Consider the following 19,398-nt stretch of genomic DNA (forward strand, 5'->3'; position numbering starts at 1 on the left):
CCTGAACATTGGATCAAGGGGGTCTCTGTGGGAGTCCCTTGCTGGGGGACCCCATGCTGATCCAGGGTGTGGGGCAGCTGCCCCTCCAAGGCAAAGCCTCCCCTGCTAGAAGTACCTTCTGCAGCTCCACCCACGCCCAATCCTGCACAGCCCCCCTGGCCTCTGGCCACACTCCGACCACAGGGGACGGTGACAGCAAGGGGATGGTGATATTTTTATGTGCCCCCCGCCGCAGTTTCCGGCATGGGGCCATGCTCCCAAATGGGGGTGAGGGTGTGCGGGGAGGGCGAGGGGCTGCAGTCGTGCTCCAGCCCGGAGCTGGCTGCATCCCAGCTCGGCCACCCCGTCTCCCCACGCAGCCAGGCTGGATTGCATTGCTGGTGGATGAGGGTCCTTCCCCATCTCTCCAGAGCCTTCCTCCTCCTCCTCACCCTGCGGTTAGCCCTCGCAGGCTTGACCTCTTTCCTGTGTGACGGTGAGTCTGGCCTTGGCGTTTCCTGTTCTCACGGCAGGGGGGGCCAGGGCCGGCGGAGGTCCCGGGTCCCCACCGGGATGGGGACATGCCCCCTGGGCTGATGTCATGCTCGCCTTGTCACCCCCAGACTCGTTCTGGGGATGGTGCAAATCACAGCTCCACTTTAGTCCTGGCTTTTGGGGCTCTCTGGGACTTGCTGGGGGGGATCCAGACCCTGCTGGGGATGGAGCCAGCCCTGCCAATGTCCCTGGGAGGGGACAGGGCACAGTGGGCACAGGGGCTGCTCATCAGCGGTCACCTGCAGAGCGATGACCCCCTCCAGGCTCCACCTGGGCTCCCAGGACCCTTCCCAAATTGCGGCCCCAGGTGTTTCTGGCCAGCTTCGTCCCCAGGGAGGGCACTCACTCTCCACCTTGAAAAGAGCTGCCTGAGCCCTGCCCGCCCCCCCAGCTGCCTGCACGCTGGCAGGGTGCTCTGGCACAAGGCAGGACAGGTCCTGGGGTGTCAGAGATGCTGAACACTCATCCCCCAGGAGCAGACAGCATGTGGGGGGGTGATTCTGGCTAAACAGTGGGGAGAGGGGCTGCCATGGGCTCCCCCCATCCCTGTGGGGTCACAGCCTGGCATGGGACACCCCCTCATCAGGGGAGTAGTCTTGCCAAGAGGGCTCCCAGCCTGCTCCCTGTGCACAGGATGGAAATGGGGTGTAGTGGCTCAGCCTGGGCTGGGGTAGCTCAGCCTGTCCCCTCAGGGCTGGCTGTGGGCTGCCCACATTTCCCTGTGCCCCACGGCTGGCTCAGCCCTCCTTCCCTTCAAGCCCCCAAGCAAAGGGTCCCCAGCGCTCCCAGTGTCAGGGCATGGTTTGTTAATGCTGAGCCACTCACAGCCCTGGCCCTCTGCTAGGGCACTGCCTCCTGCCCATCACCCCAGTGTCAGGGCTGCCTGGTGAAGAGCTCCCCAGCCCCAGCGAGGCCCCCTCCCTTGCACCCCTACACAAAGAGGGATTCACAGCCCCAAGCACCCCATTGCCGCCCCCCCCCCCGATTGGGAATGGCCCATAGATCCAGCCAGTCTGCACCCCCCTGCCACACTGCTCACGGCTCTTTGGGGCTCATGCTGCATGCCCGTCCCCCTGCAGCACCTGATGTTTCTCCATCTCCCTCCGTGGGGACCCTGCCGAGACACGCTCTCCCCACCAAGCACCCCAGGGTGCCCGGCCCCCCGCGCACCCCGCCAGGCACCACATGACTCCAGTTCCTTCCCTCCTCCGGGGAGGGCCCCGGCTTCTGCATTGGCTCTGCCAGGTTTCGCCAGCTCTGGCTTAAAGGTGACAGCTGGTGCCGGGTGAGCCAGGGCGACGAGGATGGGTGTTCTCCGCTGGCTCGCAGTCTCTGCGCTCTGCATCACTGTTCAGGGTGAGTCTGTCCCCCTGTGGCACTGTCCCCACTGGGGACACCCTGGGAATGGGAGCTGGGGGCACCCAGGCGAGTCTCGCCTCCCTGCTGCCGCATTGCCGGGAACGCAGGGCAGACAGGCTGGGGAAGTGGTTTCTTGCTTGTTGGGTCCTCAAATTTTCAGTTCTCCCGGGGGGGGGGGGGGTGTGTGGGGGGGTGTGGGGTGTGTGACAAGGCGGGGGGGCGGGAGATGTGCCTCGAGGGCTTGGCACGTTTAGGGGGTGAAAATAGGGCTAAATCGAGCCAGATGGGCTTTAACAGGCACACAAGCCCAAGCCATTCCCTGGCTTTGCTGCCTGCAGAGAGCAGGCAGGGAAGCCAGGCAAGCTGCTGTCAGAAGCAGCAGGAGGGGAGGGAGGTTGCGGGGGGACCGTGCCCCTGCAGGACCGCCTTCCCAGGTGGGTGTAAAGCTGAGCAGAGTTGTGGGGTTGCTGGCTCCATCGCTGCTCCTCCTGCCCCGGAAACCATCTGTGGGTGCTGACCCAGGGCGTGACATAGGACGGCCTGGGGTGCAGGCAGTGGAGCTGCTGGTCCCCACCTGCTCCAGGTTTTGGGTCCAGAAGCAGAGCTGGGTCCGGTCCCAGCTGCCCAGGGCTGGGAGCTGGGCAGGTGCTGCTTGATCGCTCCTGGCAAGGAGGAAGATGCTGACAGAGGGAAAGGCCAGTTCCCAGCAGTAGGTGTGTTGGTGTGGAGTTGCACAAGCTGGGAGCCCGGAGGGAGGTTGGGGAGGTCACCAGGAGGTGCCAGGCAGGACCAGCCAGCTCCCCTCATCCATGTCCTGCTTGTTGGGGGATGGGTTGGCTGCATCCCCCCTTTGAAACATTGCCCAAAGCCATGGCCACCAGCCCTGAGGGTGACACCGCCTCCCAGGGGGACATCACCTTACAGACACCCCAGCAGCTGGCATTCCCTGGGGGCGCAATATTGCAGGGCTTGCTCCAGCATGGTGGCAGGTTGTGGCATGGTGCTGACCCTGGATTTAGCCCTGGGAGGGTGTCAGCGTGTCGGCATCCTTTGCACGTGCCACCAGTGGGCTCGTGGAGCTGCTTTCGGCCAAGCCCACCCGCCCTGTGCTGGAGGGGCTGCAGGGAAGGGGAGCATTGGCTCAGGCAGCCTCCTGCCCTGACCGCCCCATCCCCTGCTCGGCTGTGGAGTGGGGACAGCCCCCCACTCACCCCTGCCCCTCTCTGCCTTTCAGGACAGGACTACAGGCTCTCCCGCCCCCCCCCTCAGTTCGGCTCCATCTACCATGTCCGAGGTAACAGGACCCTGCAGTGCCCTTTGCCATGGGGCGGGGAGCAGAGGATGCTCAGCACCAGGCAGGACCAGGCCATCCCAGTGCCAAACTGGGGCAGTTTCCCACAGCCAGATGCCTCTGCATGCCTCAGCACCCATGGGGACAGCAGCTTGGTCAGCTGCGGGTCTGCATGCTCTGCGGGTGCTGGGGGGCTTGGGGAGGGATGTCGGGGTGCTGAGGCCTCGGGGCTGACCCGTGTCCCATGCCGGGGGCCTCACAGGTATCATTAACCTGCCCTACGCTGAGATCGAGGAGCCCTTTGAAGCCTGGTACAACCTGACGGGAAACAAGAGCCGGATCCAGTATTACGGGGGTAAGCAGGCAGGCATCCATCTGCTCCGGCTCTGCTCACACTGATCCCTTCCTTGTGCAACGGGAGGACGCGGGCAGGACCACTGCCTCAGTTTCCCCTCCCACTGGCACAGGGCAGGTGATAACCTACCAGCTGGCAGCGGAGAAACCCTACGGGATGAGGTACAAGATCACGCCGGAGACCACCGAGAAGGAGGTGAACACCAGGAAATGCTTCCAGCTGCCTGGCTCCAAGGAGGACGTGGTCAAGGCTCAGAGCGTCTTCCCCAGCATTGATGGCTTCAAGGTGAGGGATCCAGAGCCTGGATCTGACCTGCTGCTCAGAGCATCTTCAGGCTCTGGGTGGGGGTGCTGGGCAGCTGGAGATGCTCCTCTCCGTCCCAGGGGGTGCAGGGTGCTGGAACAGGCCAGGACATGCCGTTGCACCCCGGGGCACAGGGAGGGTCACCTCCCCACCCGGATTGGGGCTGGACTCCCAGCTCCTTTCCCAACACCAGCAGCCGTGTTGGGACGTGTCGCAGCCCACATGAACGCTGGGGTTTCGGGATGGCTCGGGCAAGTCACTGCATGGCGGCTCAGCTCCTGCCGGCCCCAGCCTCTGGCAGGTATGGGTGCAGTGTGTGAGTGGCAGGGATAGCAAGCTGTCACTGAGCAGGACACGTGCCCACAGGGTGAGAGCTTGGAAACACGCGGGAAAAATCCAGCGCCTTTTGGAGCAGGGGTGCAGCCAGGCCCTCCCGCTATGGGTACACATACAGCACTGTGCACAGTGGGGTGTCCCCAGGGCACTGCTGAGCTGGACGGGGGGGTCTGTCCTGTGTTGCACCCCAAATCCTTGCCCCACTTTCCATCCCATGCATGGCTGTGTGCTAATGGCCATGTAGCCACTGGATCCAGCCCGAGAGCCCAGTGTAGGCTGGGTGCAAGACGCTGCACGTGCACCAGGAGCAACAGGCTCCTGTGAAGGTGCAGGGTGGGAAGGAGCGAGCATGGGGGGGTGACGTGGGGTCCTCACCCAGAGTCCCCCTCCCTGATGCCGCATCCCCCCAGTTCCTGCGGGAGGAGTACTACCGGGGACGGTACTGCGCCGTCTGGCAGAACGTCACCCACTGGGCACAGAAGAAGAATGTCTACACCCTGTGGGTGACCAACTCCAGCTGTGGGGTGGCCCCTGTCCACTACGAGATGCGGGGCTACAACAGCCTGCTGGGCTCCCACTATGACAAGTATGAGATCACCTACACCGACTTTGACAACAGCTTCCCCCCCTCCATCTTCGACCTCCCTGTCAATGGTGAGCCGGGTTGGGCCCCCCCATCCTGCCCATGGGGCTCGGGCTGATGGCATCCCTTCCTTGTTCCCCAGAGACGAAGAAGTGCGGGGTCCTGCCAGGGAGCACAGTGGAGCACCGGGTGCTGGTGAACCCCATGGAGGACCTAGTGGGACAGCACCAGCCCTGGGCTCATGAGGTCTTCCACCACTACCGCAGGCAGCTGGGGCGGCGGTACGGCTCCGCACGGGAGCTGGAGCACAGGCAGAGTGTCTTCGTGCACAACATGAGGTACAGGCAGATGTGGGGATGCCGACCCTCCCGGAGGTACTCCCCATCCCCAAGGGGTTGCACCTCTGGTGAGCTGGGAGGCGGTGTCAGTGCCGGCTGATGCCGTCCCTGCCGCGGCGGCAGGTTTGTGCACTCGAGGAACCGCGCTGCGCTCTCCTACACACTGGCGCTGAACCACCTGGCTGACCGCACGCCCCAGGAGCTGGCTGCCCTGCGGGGCCGTCGTCAGAGCGGGACTCCCAACAACGGGCAGCCCTTCCCCACCGAGCTCTACGCCGGCCTCATCCTGCCCGAGAGCCTCGACTGGCGCATGTACGGTAGGTGCGGGGTCAGAGGGGACGGGGTCTCACTTTCGGGGTGCTGTGGGGTGGTGTGAGGCTGTGATGCGGAGGGTGTGAGCACTCCTCATCCAGGCCAGCGCAAAGTTCAATCGAGCGACCCCACTCTCCCGTCACCATGCTGAGGAGCCTGTGGGGCTGCACTGTCCCTTAGGACCCACATCTCCCTGTGGCCCCTGCTCTGCTCAGCAACTGCAAGATCGAAGCAGGGCTTATCTGGCAAAAGGCATCTTGGTTGGCACTTGGTCTTCATTCAGTCTGGTGCCCCAGGGACAGATGTGACATCTGAAGCCACATCTGGCTTTGCCCATGTCCCCATCAGCAGGGAGTAACATCCCCAGAGCTTGCACCAACCCAAGGGCAGGTGTCCCACAGGTTTCCTGGTGCATTCGCCTCCCCTCCCCCTGCCCCTGACTAGCACCAAGCCTTGGCTGTGCTGCCTCTGGGAGCACAGAGAGTCCTCAACTCCTGCCTCAGTTTCCCTTCCACTTGCCCTCATCCCCTGTTGCCACCCCAGCCTCTCACCCCCTCATCCCGCTGTCCCCAGGTGCTGTGACCCCCGTGAAGGACCAGGCTGTCTGTGGGTCCTGCTGGAGCTTCGCTACAACGGGCGCAATGGAGGGTGCCCTCTTCCTCAAGGTGAGAGTGGGGCCATGCCCCACAGGGATGGCCAGGGTGCCTGGAGGGTGCCTGTCCCCATCCCTACAGCATGTCCTCCCCGCAGACCGGCGTGCTGACCCCGCTGTCCCAACAAGTCCTCATCGACTGCTCCTGGGGCTTTGGGAACTACGCCTGCGATGGGGGAGAGGAGTGGCGAGCCTACGAGTGGATCAAGAAACACGGCGGTATCGCCAGCACTGAGTCCTATGGCACCTACCTGGGGCAGGTGAGGGTGGCCCCTGTCCTTGCCGGGGTCCCCCAGGTCTCGGGATGTGCTCCCTGGGGCTTTAAAGCCATGGTGGGGCTGATCAGGATGGGTCAGAGGTGCTAATGGGCTCTGGAGATGGGGATGTCACCTCATCCCCAGGCACCAGGCTCCCTGTGGTTCAAAGCACAGTCCAAAGCCAAGCCCCGGGACTCATCTGGGCAGTTTCATCACTGTGTGCCTCAGTTTCTCTTCTTGCAAAACAGGGACAAGGCTCCTCCACCCGTGGGTGGTGCCACGGGTCCCTCCATACCCTGGGGTGCAGGGATGGAGCTGGGCTGCCCAGGGACAGGGATGTGGCTGCAAGACACAGGCAATAGCCCCCCCCCAGGGATTTGGGTGCAGAGCCAGCTCCCCGTGCTGCGTGTGGGCAATGCTGTGTCCCTGCAGCAACTGGGAAAACATCCCCACCATGGTGGGCAGGGGAGGACAGAGAGGTCAGAGTCAGGATGCTGTCACAGCCAGAGTCCCAGCATCAGAGCAGAGCTGCATGGGGGCAGCCAGGGTGGGTAGTGTCCCAGTGAGGGGACCTGGGGAATCCTGATGACACAGTGTCCCCCACCCCGGGTGCTGCAGAATGGCTTGTGCCACTACAACCAGTCTGAGATGCTGGCCAAGATCACGGGCTACGTCAACGTCACCTCAGGCAACATCACGGCAGTCAAAGCTGCCATCTACAAGCACGGCCCCGTGGCTGTCAGCATCGATGCCTCACACAAGACCTTCTCCTTCTACTCCAATGGCATCTACTATGAGCCCAAGTGCGGTGAGTCGGGTGGCACACGGGGTGTGAGAGGACCTGGGTGGGTGCCCAGGGAGATGCCAGGACACCTGGGATCCCCTCCTCGTTGTTGAGCATCTTGGGCAGGGGTGGAAGAGGGAACTGGTCCTGCAGCCCTGGCCAGGGCAGCCCTGGGAGCAGGGATGCTCTCCGTACAGGGATGTTCTCTGGACAAGCAGTCACCTGTGTCATCCCCTGCAGCGAACAAGCCGGGAACACTGGACCACGCAGTGCTGGCCGTGGGCTACGGGGTCCTGCAGGGAGAGACCTACTGGCTCATCAAGAACTCCTGGTCCACGTACTGGGGAAATGACGGGTACATCCTCATGGCCATGAAGGACAACAACTGCGGCGTGGCCACCGAAGCCACCTACCCCATCCTGGCCTAAGCCACCTTGGCTCTGTGGGGAGAGCCCTCGGCGATGCTCTTGGCACCCATCCGTGGATCAGCCCCTTTGGTGTGACACATCATGCAGGTGGAAGCTGAGGACATGGTGGGACAGGGCCATGGGGTGCTGGGAAAGGGGCTGGATGGGGACCCAGCTGTGGACTTGCCAATAAAGACCCTGGAAAAATACTAGTTTGCTTCTACAGGAGGGATTAAATTGCTGCCCACCCAGCTCTGCCCCCTTCATAGACCCCAATGCCCCCAGCATGTGGCTGCTCTGTCCCCTGCACGGGTCCCTGTCCCCAGACCTGTTGTTTTTGTCCTGTGGGACCACGGGGGCCTCCTGGGGAGGGGATGGTGCCTGCCTGGCAGAGCCAGCTGGCTCTTGCAGACAGTCCCAGACACCCAGGGTGAGAGAAGCGGCTTTTCCAGCCCTATCTCCCAAGGTGGAGCACAAACAACCCCAGGCATTTCTGCTGAGATGAGAAATTCCTGGTGTGGGGTGTTGGGGAGGGGGGAAGGCATCCACCCTCTGCCCCAGTGCCTGGGTCCCTGTTGTGGCTACTGGTGGGGATGTCACTGGTGGTGTTTGCCAGTGCCATGAGCCAGGCTCATGGGGCTGCTCCCCTCCAGGGACAGGCACTTTGTACTGTGGCCATGGCTCAGCTGGGTGCTCCTAGTTTGGATTTGAGCCCTCCTGGGAGATGGAGGTTAGTGCATGAGCATCCTGCAAACAGGGTGGGAAGTTCTCTCTGCCCTGACCCTGGTGGTGTCCCATCTTTGCTGGTACATCCTTGGGGCAGGATGCACCTCCACACCAGCGTGCTACGATGGCAGCAGTGGTGGTCCCAGGGGAGGTGCTGCAGCACAAGGTGCATCAGCCCAGCCCTGCACCCAGGGGCACAGCCAAATCCAGCCCGACTTGTCCCTGGTGGCACATGCAGCCAGCCCACGCTGAGCCCTTATCGGCTTTGTTTTGGGCTCGGGCGGCCCCATGGGCGCTCTCTGTCACCTTGGGCCGGGGGCCAGCTGGATGCACAGCAAGCCGGGGGGTGAAGGCCACTCTGCTGCGGTGACAGTGCTGCTCTCCTCCCTGGGTCTGTTTTTCCATGTAGCTCCTGACATTTCATCTGCATCTTTTTTCCCCTTTTTCTAATTACAACCCCCTAATTGCAGTCCTGGGCTTGCCTTGATAATATATATCCAGAAGGATGCAGGGATGCAAACGGCCCCCATTTCCCCACGACTGCCCAGTGCTGCCTTTGGTGGGGACACCTTGGCTCCTGTCCCAGGAGGGCAGGGAGCACCCAGAGGAGCTTTGGGGTGCCTGGCAGGGTCTCACTGCACCTCCTTGCCCCAGGGTTTTGCAGATGCTTCCCCTGCTCGCAGCACACTGCACACAGCAAAGCCTGGCTGCAAACCGCCACACAGGGTGGGTGGGAGCACAGGGACACCCTCAGCACCCACCACCAAGCCCCCAGTCCATGGCCCTGCCATGGGGCACCTGTGCCCATGGAGGTCTGCATCCCACCCTGCTCCCCCCGCCCTGAGCCCCGCAAGCACACGACATCAGCACCCGCTCTGCTGAGGGTGGGAAAGGCACCCATGGGTGCCCATGGTGGGGCAGGGGGGCAACATAAAGCCACGCCTCCCCCTTGGTCTAGCCCCAGCCAAGGGAAGGAGGGGGCTTTGCCCGTTGGCTGCTGGCAGCTCCCCGCCCGCCCACCAGTGGTATTTAAGCCACCTGTGGGTGCAGGGCAGCAGTGTGGGCTGGGTGTGCAGGATGGATGGGCTGGGGTGGCTGCTGGTGCTGGGGGCTGCCATGCTGCTGGGTGAGCACCTGCCCTGGCCGAGCTTGGGGTGGGACGGGGATGGATGCTGTGCCCCTATCGTGGGGTGATGCTATCATGCCTCTTAGCGTAGGCACTGTGGTGGTCCTGGACTGCTGTGCGGGCCCTTGCCCTGGCAGAGCAGAGGCTCTGTCCCAGTGCCCAGAGAAATGCAGGGGCAGTGGGAGCGCTCTGTGCGTAGCATACGGGGGTTGCCTCTCATGCCCTGGGGAGTGCATGGGGGCTTTGGGATGCCCCTGAGCTGGCTGCACCCCAGGGAGAGCAGCGATGTGCATGGGGGCTCTGAGTCAGCCAGATGGCTGGCAGAGGAGCGAGGATGCCTGGCTTGGAGACCCCCGGTCTCTGCCCTGTCCGGGCAGGTGGGAGCCCTCCCAGCCCTGCTCCCCATATAGGGTCCCCTGGGTCTGTCCCCCTTTCCCAGGGGACAGCGAGCCAGGGACCAGCACCGCTGTCTCCCCCCACGGTAGAGAGGTAGGTAATCAGCAGCATAAAAGGGTTTGGGTTTACTTCTGTTTTTCTTCTAGGAGCAGAGTGCAAAGCTCCTCTGGAAACACCCACATTTGGGGACGTCTACCATGTCACAGGTACCGCTTGGGGATGGGGCACCCCCCTGGGACGGTGCTGCTGCTGCGCTGCCCAAGGGGGTCCTGCACCTCCAGCCACCGGCTCCCACCTGACGTGCCTGAGCCAAGGAAGCTCCAAGTCCCCCACGGAACCCAGGGGCTGGGGCGCATTGCTGCCATGGGGTGCTGCTGGTGTTGGCCATGGGTGGGAGCAGGAGGTGATAGTGAGGGGCCCCGGGGTGCTCCCTGCCTCCCCTGCACTCCCCTCCTGCCTGTGGGCTTGGGGCAGGGGATGTCCCCAGGGCTCAGCCCCCTGCAGCTCCCCGAGCCCTGCCCCTCTGTGCCCACAGGAGTCATCAGCCTGCCCTACGCGGAGATCAGGGAACCCTTCGAAGCCTGGTACAACCTCACCGGGGGGAAGAGCCGCATCGAGTACTACGGCGGTAGGTGCAGAAAGGGGTCCATCACCTTCCCCCTCCTTCTGCTGCAGGACCTTCGGGTGCCCCAGCAAAGCCCTGGGAGCCATCACTGTGCTAGGATCCGGGGCCTTGGCTTGACCTTAGCGCTGTTCCCATCCCCAGGCCAAGTGGTCACCTACCAGTTTGGCTCCATCGAGCCCTTTGGTGCCAGCTTCAAGGTGACTCCTGAGACCACGGAGATGGAGGTCAATGTCCGTAAGTGCTTCCGCATCAACGGCAGCGATGGGGACCTCATCACCCCGCAGAGTGTCTTCCCCAGCCTGGAGAATTTTAAGGTGAGCTCCAGGCATGGTCCCCCAGGATGCGGGATGGGGCAGGGGAGAGGACAAGGGAACCCCATGGGTACAGTGTGTCTGACGGCTACGTCCCTACGAGGGTAAAGCAGCCCTCCCCGGATGGGAATGGGTAAATACAAGGTTGAATGCTGCCACGGGTGATGGAGGTGGAGGGGTTGCATCCAGCTTGGCATGATGCAGTATGGGTGCGTGGGTGGAGTGCCATCACTGCTGGGTGCCCCAGCTCGCCAAGGGCGCGGTGCTGGGGCTGGTGTGGCATCCCGGTCCCCGACGCGTGTGCTGTGCCCAGCGGGTGCGGGAGGAGCGCTTCCGTGGGCAGCGCTGCGCCGTCTGGCGGAACGTCTCCTACTGGGGCCACAAGAAGAACGTCTACATACTGCGGGTGGGCAGCTCTGCCCACGGCCCCGTGCCCCTGCACTATGAGGTGCGTGGCTTCAACAGCCTCCTGGGCTCCCACTACGACAAGTACGAGATCGGCTACTCCTCCTTCAGCCACCGCTTCCACCCCAGCGTCTTCCATCTCCCTGAGGGTGAGTGTCCCGTGCCACCTCGCAGCCCAGGCTGTGGCCAGTGTTGCCACAGAAATGCAGCACCCCTCCCACCTTTCTAATTTGTTTTTTTGAGTTTTTTTTTTTGCAAGAGCTTGATAATTTGGGAGAATTGGTTTGGCTGGGAAAAATGTAGGGGAGAAATGTAACTGATATTGATAGCTGGGGCAATGCAGGTGCTTTTCTGGTGCTGGCTCCTCCGTGCTGGAGCGTGGGGTGCTGAGTGGGATGGTGGGTGCTTGGAGGCCAGCTCTGGAAGCAGGTGTGCATGCAGATTCCCCCCCCACATGCACATGTCTATATGGGACTGACAGCCCCAATGGTTTTGGGGGTGACTGTGCTGTGCATCCCAGCTGGGGGGCTGGGAGAGCCTGTCCCTGCTTGGGAGGCATCAGCTGCCATCTGTGCCTTGTGGCAGGGGTGCAGTGCGAGCACTGGCCCGCAGCCGGCCCCGAGCACCGCATCGTGGCCAACCCCATGCAGGAGTTTGTGGGGAGGGCACCAGAGACAGACCACGTCCACCACCGCCTCTTCCACCGCTACAAGGAGCGGTTCAGGAAGAGCTATGGCAGCGAGGAGGAGCATGAGCATCGCAAGCGCACTTTCATCCATAACATGCGGTACAGGATGCCGGGGTTTTGGGCTAGGGGGGCTCAGGGATGGGGTGGCTAGCGCGGTCCCCTGCTTCCCTCTCACAGCATCTCTGCTCTGCCACAGATTCGTGCACTCGAGGAACCGCGCTGCGCTCTCCTACACACTGGCGCTGAACCACCTGGCTGACCGCACGCCCCAGGAGCTGGCTGCCTTGCGGGGCCGTCGTCAGAGTGGGGCTCCCAACAACGGGCAGCCCTTCCCCACTGAGCTCTATGCTGGTCTCATCCTGCCCGAGAGCCTTGACTGGCGGCTGTATGGTGAGGAGGGAGCCAGTGCTACTGGCGTGCAAGCCTGGAGCGTGCACAAGGCTGGGGGCTAGCTGTGCATGCTGGGGCTTGCGTGGGGACGGCCAGCATCCTCCACTGCTCTGTTAAATGTGTCTCCATCCCATTGTCCCCAGGTGCTGTGACCCCTGTGAAGGACCAGGCCATCTGTGGGTCCTGCTGGAGCTTTGCTACAACGGGTGCAATGGAGGGTGCCCTCTTCCTCAAGGTGAGAGTGGGGCCATGCCCCACGGGGATGGCTAGGGTGCCTGGAGGTTGCCTGTCCCCATCCCTGCAATGTGTCCCCCCCACAGACCGGTGTGCTGACCCCGCTGTCCCAACAAGTCCTCATTGACTGCTCCTGGGGCTTCGGGAACCAGGCATGCGATGGGGGTGAGGAGTGGCGAGCCTACGAGTGGATCATGAAGCACGGTGGCATTGCCAGCACAGAGTCCTATGGGCCCTACCTGGGGCAGGTGAGGGTGGCAGTGCTGCTCAGGGTGGGGAAGCAGTGCCACGCCCTCCCCAGTCCTTCCCCCCAGGTTCTCCCAAATCAGCCATCAGCCCTTTGGCAGAGGATGGAGGCTCTACTTTGGTTTATGGATGCTCTATTTGAGCTGTCCCCCTCCTTCCTTCCCCCTCCCCTGGCTGGGTCAGACCCCCCTTACCTGCCCCAGGACCCTGGTGCCACCTCACACACCACACCACCCCTCCCCAGAACGGCTACTGCCACTGCAACCAGTCGGAGCTGGTGGCCCAACTTGCCGGCTATGCCAGCGTGGAGCCAGGCAGCACCACGGCGCTGAAGGCTGCACTGGTCAAGCACGGCCCTGTGGCCGTCAACATTGACGCCTCGCACAAGTCCTTTGCCTTCTACGCCAACGGCGTCTACGAGGAACCCCGCTGCGGTGAGTCCAGTCAACCCAGGAGGCTCCATGTCCTGCTCATTGGGGCTGGGATAGGCAAAAATATTTGCAGAGTGGGATTTACCTCCCTGCTAAGCTCCCGACCAGGGGATACAGGGCCACTTGCTGCATCGGGAACAACGTCCAGCTCCAAGGGATGGGGACTGAGATGTTGCTGTTTTCTTCTCTCTTCCTGGCCAGGAAACAAGACATCGGCACTGGACCATGCAGTGCTGGCTGTGGGCTATGGGGTCCTGCATGGCAAGAGCTACTGGCTCATCAAGAACTCCTGGTCCACGTACTGGGGAAACGACGGCTACATACTCATGGCCATGAAGGACAACAACTGTGGTGTGGCCACCGCTGCCTCCTTCCCCATCCTGGCCTGATGGGACATGGCCCCACATGTGCCTTGTCCCCTCCATGTCCCCCCCTCAGTAGCTCCAGATGGATGGGGGGCTGGCAGAGGGATGCGGGGCCTGGGAAGTAGTTGTGGGACAGAGAGGGGCAGCTCAGCCAGGAGGCCGAAGGATGCTCCCAGCCCTCTGGAGAGGTATTTTACCATTTTGGCAATAAAAGCCTGTAGAAGTGATCCTGTCTGTCATGCTGGGGTGTCTTCTCCCAGCCCTGGAGCTATATGTGTACCCTAAACCCAGAGGTTTCAGTGCCACCCCGAGAATTGCCAGCACCCCCTTACCCAGCAGCAGGAGGGAGCCTGAATCTCAGAAGCTGGGCTGGGCTCAGGGCCCTCCTGTTCCCAACTGGACCCTGCCCCATGCTGGCAGCCAGTGTCATGCCAGGAACAAGGGAGCTGCCCCTGCCAGAGAGAGCAGTCCCCAGCTCCCAGTGCCTCTCGGGACACCTGGGTCCTCTGCTGAGCCTCTCTCCAGGCTCCTATGTGGGTCAGTGCTTGGTGACTCAGTTTCCCCACCCATCTGGGGGAAAGCAGAGCTTCTGGAGGTTTCCATTCTGCTGCCAGCAGCCCTCGGGCTAGAGTGAGCCCAAATGGACCCAAAGGAGACACAGCTCATCTCATCCAGGACACTTTGAGGGGGGGGGGGGGGGGGTGTTTGCCCAGCCTCCTGGGAAGCAGCTGGGCTTGGGGCTGCCACCCCAGAGCTGTTGTGCTCCTTTCGTCTCCCCTTGCTCCAGTGCTTTGCCCCAAAACCCCATGGCCACAGGGAAGCCTGATTGAGAGCCAAAGGGTTGGCAAGGTCAGTGCTGCTCCTGGGGTGTCCAGGCTGGATATCAGCATGGTGTGAAGGGTCATTCTTGGGGCTCTGGTGCCCTGCTCACATCCACCCTGGGGATGGAGCTGGGCAGGCAGCATGGGTGAGCAGCCCAGAGCTCCCATGTGAGAGCTGTTGGCACTGCCAGGCTCTGCCTTCCCAATTTGAGAGCCCAGTTAGCAGCTGGGCAGCTGGGGAGGGAAGCCTACGGAAGGGGAAAAGTCAGCCCTGGCTTGTATCAGCGTGAGCATGGGCTGCATCTTCCCCCAAAATGGGTTTCCGGTAGTTGAGAAGGGACGTCCCCCATAGCTACACCCTTCTTTTGTACAGCAAATGGCCAGGGTCAGCCACCGTGCTTCCGTGCTTCAAGCACCGGCTGGCGGCACCCAGGGAGCAGGGCTTCCTTCCAGGCAACGTGATTGCTCCCAATTGAGGGTGGCAGGTCATAATATTTTCTTGTTTTCTTTCACTCATTCACCTGCTTATTTTACAATTTGCTGTACTGATTTCTGAAGTGGTCTTTAATCATTCTCAGCAGGGGTGCTGACTCGAATTCATGTCTGAGAGAGAACTGATCACTGCACAGGAATAATGTGGTTTATTCTGTGGGAGTCCAGGTCTCCAGATCTTTGATTCTCTTGACTGCAGTCAATAAAACATGCTTTGACTTTCAGGGAACTGTGACTTTCAGGCTCCCTTTGGATAGGTGATGTTCTGAATTTGCTGCTGAACACGCAGGTGGCTTCGAGAGCTGGAGGTTTTGCGCCCCCAGGAAGCATTTAGCAGGAGCCTGATATTTTGCATTTGTGGCATTAGGGATAGCAGTTCTGAGCGTGGGTAGTTAAGAATGGCTGGGAACTTAAAAAAGAACCATTATTATATTTGAAAAAGGAGAAAATAAGAGAGGGCATACCTGAAGAGAGGTTTGCTGTTTCCAGAGCCTTGGGTTCTGGCTCCCAGACCGAGTGAGCTGCGACCTCCAGATTTCCCTCGACACCTGAACCTTGGAGTCGCTCCAGGTTTTGCAGAGCGTAGCAAAGAACAACCACCCTGAACCCTGCTTTTTATTGAAAGCAAAGCTGGCCTAAAGGTATGCATTTAAGGTTTCCTTTGGAAGAGGCACATTGCCTGCATACTCCGCATTTCCAGCTTGCGAGCTATGCAGGAAACTCCCCAAATTTAATACCTTGATGGTGAAATATCAGCTGAGGCTGGTGCTTTACGGGGAGCGAGTGCTGCCCAGAGTGAAAGCCAAGAGGACTTGGCACCTACCTCCCATATGCACCCTTGAGAATCCCATCTTCTCAGTCTGCAGGGTGAAGCAGTTCAAGATGTCTCCAGAGGTCAGCTTCATGCTGAAAGCACAGGACTACAGATAGTCCTTGGTGGCCAGCTTCTAGTCCTGTGCCCTGTCCTTGGTATTTCTCATGGTCCTCCGACACCTTCAGGGGCTCCTTATTCAGCCACCCCTTCTTGGCATCTGTCAACCAAGAGGTTGGTGCTCAGGTGCTTAAACTGGGCATGTGTAATGGCTGCCTGCAAGCTGATCCCTTTAGAGGCAATGCAAGCTGATGGTGGCTTTCATGCTGGAGATGGGAGCCTGTCTGGCCACCTCGCAGGCTTTCCTGAGCCTCCAAACAGCTCGTGCATCCTGCCTGATGGTCTCTTGATGCTTCCTTATGAATTCATCCATGAAGATGCCCACCAACTGGTTGTCGAGGTCATCACCTCCCAGGTGAGTGTCTCTAGCCATGACTTTCACCTCAACGTCTCTGTCTATGGTGAAGATGGAGATACTGATGCCCCTCCCAGCCCGTATTAAAGATGAGGACATTGCGCTCTCCATCAGGGTGACGGAGGCTGTAGGTCAGGGCTGCTGATGTCTCACTGAAGCCCCTCAGCACAGTGATGCCAGCAATTACCCAACATCTTGGGTGGCTTGGCTCTGGGATTCACTGAAATGAGCTAGCACAGTGATAATCACTCCTCCTGCCTGCTCCAGAGCAACTCATCCCCTGGGACGGGGATGGGAACCTTGGGGCAATCCCAGCTCTGCACTGGGCTCTGACCCACCCACTCTCGCAGAGCCCAGCACCAGCCAGTACATGGGGAGCGAGCTGAGACAAAGCACACTGCTGCAAACAGCTCCTAAGAGGTGTTTTGTTGCCAGTGAAACGGCCTTTCTGTGGGTGAGAGCATCCAGACCTGCGGGATCAATCTGTCTACACATCTAGAAATTCGGGGTGGGCCGAGTTTGCCAAGCTAAATTATTCTCCGCGGAAGGGCGGCTGGGATTTCAGCTGGGTTTGGTTTTTCGCTCTGCCCTCGGCTGTCCTGGATACAGCGCTTCCCTCCGGAGGCAGCTGCGCTCCAGCGCAGACCTCTGTGCAGCAATGCCAGGTGGCCAGAAAATGTGCTCCAGCCCAAAAGCTGGCTGCCTTTCAGCACTGGATGAATTATCTGTGAAAACCTCTTATGGCTCACACAAAACAAGGTAATTATTCAGAAAGCAGGGGACACGGAGAGAGCCAGAATATGAAAATATTATCTGTTAGTGATTTACAGAGAACCACAGACGGTGTCAAAGAACAGCAGCTGAATCAAACTTGCTTTGGCAACTTCTTGGCTCCCAAATGCTCCAGACTACGCGGGGGGGCTGACCACGAGCTCTCAACAACACTCCTACACCCTGGGGAAGGGGCTCCTGGGGGGTCTGGGTCTCTGGAGCCGGGTCAGAACAGAGCTGGGTGATTCACAGAGGGAAGGGACACGTGTTGCAGAGCCCTGAGGTTTTAGGATGGCAAAGACTATGATCCAGGGCGAGGCCATCTCGCTTGTGCGATCTAATACAATAACTGGAGCTTTTTTGGGGTACAAATGGTTGCATCCAAGGTGATCTGAATGGTCTTCCAAGCTCTGGAAAGCTAGAAACTGCTTTACTGCTAGCAAGGCTGCCCTGGAAAATCACCGAGGCAGTGGCTTTTTAAACGTTTCTTATTACACTTCCTTCGGTAGCAGCTTTACAAATGCTCTTCCTTAGCCAAATGTTTTTTCCCTTGACGACCGTGACTGCTCTGGCAGGTTTGTTGTTCACGTTCTGAAACTAAATCGTTCCTTTTCCTTCAGCTCGAGAGATTTTCAAGCCCCTCCCATGACTTCTAGGAGGTTTTACTTCTTGTAACAAATCGCTTGCAGCATTTACATCTTCCAGGTGTGTTGTCAAACCCCAGAAAGCTGGGCAGCCCCAGCCCTCCACCTCCGCCCGATTTCCCCCAGAACCTCTCCTCGGAGCATTGCAGCCCCTGAGCAGCGAGGAGGGTTTTGTTTAAAGCCATCCGCCGCCTCTGCCAAGCTCTGCCTTCTGCTTTCACTGACTGATATTTCCCAATCACAATCTAGCATCCAGCACAATGCAACGAATTTCATGAAATTAAGTATTATTTCTCCTACACACAGCATATTTGCCCGGTGATTATAACTAGTCCCCGAGGTAGCCAAGCACAGCAGAATTTCAGTTTAATATGCACACCCACGCATCCTTACTAAAAACCCAAGACACTCCCCCGGTCCTTCTTGGGAAAGACTGAGCACTGCAGCGAGCATCTCATATTTCAGCTTCACCACTTGCACAAGCTTGGACTGGGAATAGTCTGTCATCTGGTGTAAAAAAAGGTGGGGAAAGAAGTTTCCCAAAGATTCCAGGGTATCCCTGATGGCCTGAGAGAGAGCAGGGTGTAAGAACACAGGAATGCCAGGCAAGACAGGCACAAACGGGACCAGATCACACTGCTGCGGGTTTATGAACACAACCGTGAGTAGTTACTGCCTTTTGTTCACTCAATCTTGGATCTACAGAGTGAACTTTTAACTCCAAAATGCTTTAATTCTCCGATTTGTTTGGGCAGACAGCATATATGTAAGCTCACAGCACCTGTTCTGTGTCACATTGTAAAAAATGACAACTACTTGATTAAAAAAGAAAAAAAGCAATTATTCAGTGTGTGTGCAGTGTACAATTTGCCCTTGCTGCAGTGACCAGAGTCCAACCTCATACCTGAAATGAAACAGGGGAAAATCTTCCCAGCGTCTGGAGCTGCAAACTCCAGCACCCAAGCTGTGGTGTAAACACAGCAAGCTGCAATTTGCAGTGCTGACCCTGCCCCAAACCAGAGGCAGATCCACCCATGCAAATCGCAGTCTTGGCTGTGCCTGGGACTTGCAGATGAGCAGCTGCCTTAGGAGCGGGCCAGCAGCTGCTGGAGTCGGAGCAAAGAGGGAAACGAGTTCACGTGAAGGTTTTCCTTTCGCTGCAGATGCTACCTCCCACCTCATTCTCCCTTCCTTTTCCTCCAATTCTCTTTCCCTCAAGCTTCCAGACAGTTTTCCCTCTGCCCCTGCCCTGCCTGTCTGCAGCCCCTGTGGCTCTGCTCCCCCTCCCCTCCACTCTGAAGGTGGAGACACCCACTCCTCCCCAGCATCTTCTGCTTCCTTCTTTCCTCCAGACCTGACTCCCCTTCGCCCACCTCCGCAGAGGCCTTCCCCTCCCTGCAGCAGCTCCTCACCCACCCAGCCCCGCTGGGCCTCCTCCTCCCAGCCCGGCTCTGCCCTAACCCAGCCTCCTGCCTCCTCCGGGCCTGCTCGTCCCCTCACCCTGCCCTCCCCTAACGCATACCGGCCAGGGGAGCTCCCTCTCGGCTTGCCCTGGCTTAGCCCTGCCACCCCCCTCCTTCGCCCTTCCCTCAACCCTGGCCCGGCCCGGCTCAGCTCAGCTCAGCCCCTTGTCCGGGCCCAGGCCTGGCCTAGCTGAGCCCAGCTCAGCACCCGGCCCGGCCCCACTTCCGGGTCCCCTCCCGCAAGGCCTTCTGGACCAGCCCCCCTCCCACCTGGCGCGATCTCGCGCGACCTCCCCAGCGCCGCGCGCGCCCGCGGCTCGCGTCACGCGGAGGGCGGGGCGGGGCGGGGCGGGCGGTTGCATCACCGCCGTGCGCGCAGCGCTCCCCGCGTGACGTCAACGCTTCCCCTTCCCCAACGACCGCGGAGGGAAAGGGCGGGGGGAGGAGGCGGCCTCGCTCCGCCCCCT

General features: G+C 60.4%; 2 protein-coding genes across 3 annotated transcripts; both read left to right on the forward strand.

Annotated features, from left to right (window-relative positions):
- Positions 1–1,789: 1,789 nt before the first annotated feature.
- LOC309598653 (digestive cysteine proteinase 1-like) lies at positions 1,790–7,649 on the forward strand. Of its 2 annotated transcripts, XM_082329407.1 has the most exons (11): positions 1,790–1,890; positions 3,128–3,187; positions 3,447–3,539; positions 3,652–3,824; positions 4,589–4,832; positions 4,904–5,099; positions 5,223–5,416; positions 5,985–6,076; positions 6,162–6,323; positions 6,939–7,128; positions 7,345–7,649. In XM_082329407.1, exons 1-11 carry the CDS (start codon positions 1,839–1,841, stop codon positions 7,530–7,532), a joined length of 1,644 nt encoding a protein of 547 aa, XP_082185533.1. In that variant the 5' UTR covers positions 1,790–1,838; the 3' UTR covers positions 7,533–7,649. The 2 variants fall into 2 exon arrangements, with proteins under 2 accessions (XP_082185533.1, XP_082185534.1); XM_082329408.1 differs by lacking the exon at positions 3,128–3,187.
- A 1,665-nt stretch (positions 7,650–9,314) lies between these two features.
- On the forward strand, positions 9,315–13,478 carry LOC309598654 (digestive cysteine proteinase 1-like; the record flags this gene model as incomplete). Its single annotated transcript, XM_082329409.1, has 11 exons — positions 9,315–9,363; positions 9,906–9,965; positions 10,295–10,387; positions 10,526–10,698; positions 11,009–11,249; positions 11,686–11,887; positions 11,985–12,178; positions 12,322–12,413; positions 12,499–12,660; positions 12,903–13,092; positions 13,291–13,478. The coding sequence occupies 11 exons, from the start codon at positions 9,315–9,317 to the stop codon at positions 13,476–13,478; spliced, it is 1,644 nt and encodes a 547-aa protein (XP_082185535.1).
- Positions 13,479–19,398: the final 5,920 nt, after the last annotated feature.

Source organism: Platalea leucorodia (assembly GCF_965183815.1).
Source record: "Platalea leucorodia genome assembly, chromosome: 18".
In the NCBI taxonomy this organism is placed as follows: Eukaryota; Metazoa; Chordata; class Aves; order Pelecaniformes; family Threskiornithidae; genus Platalea; species Platalea leucorodia.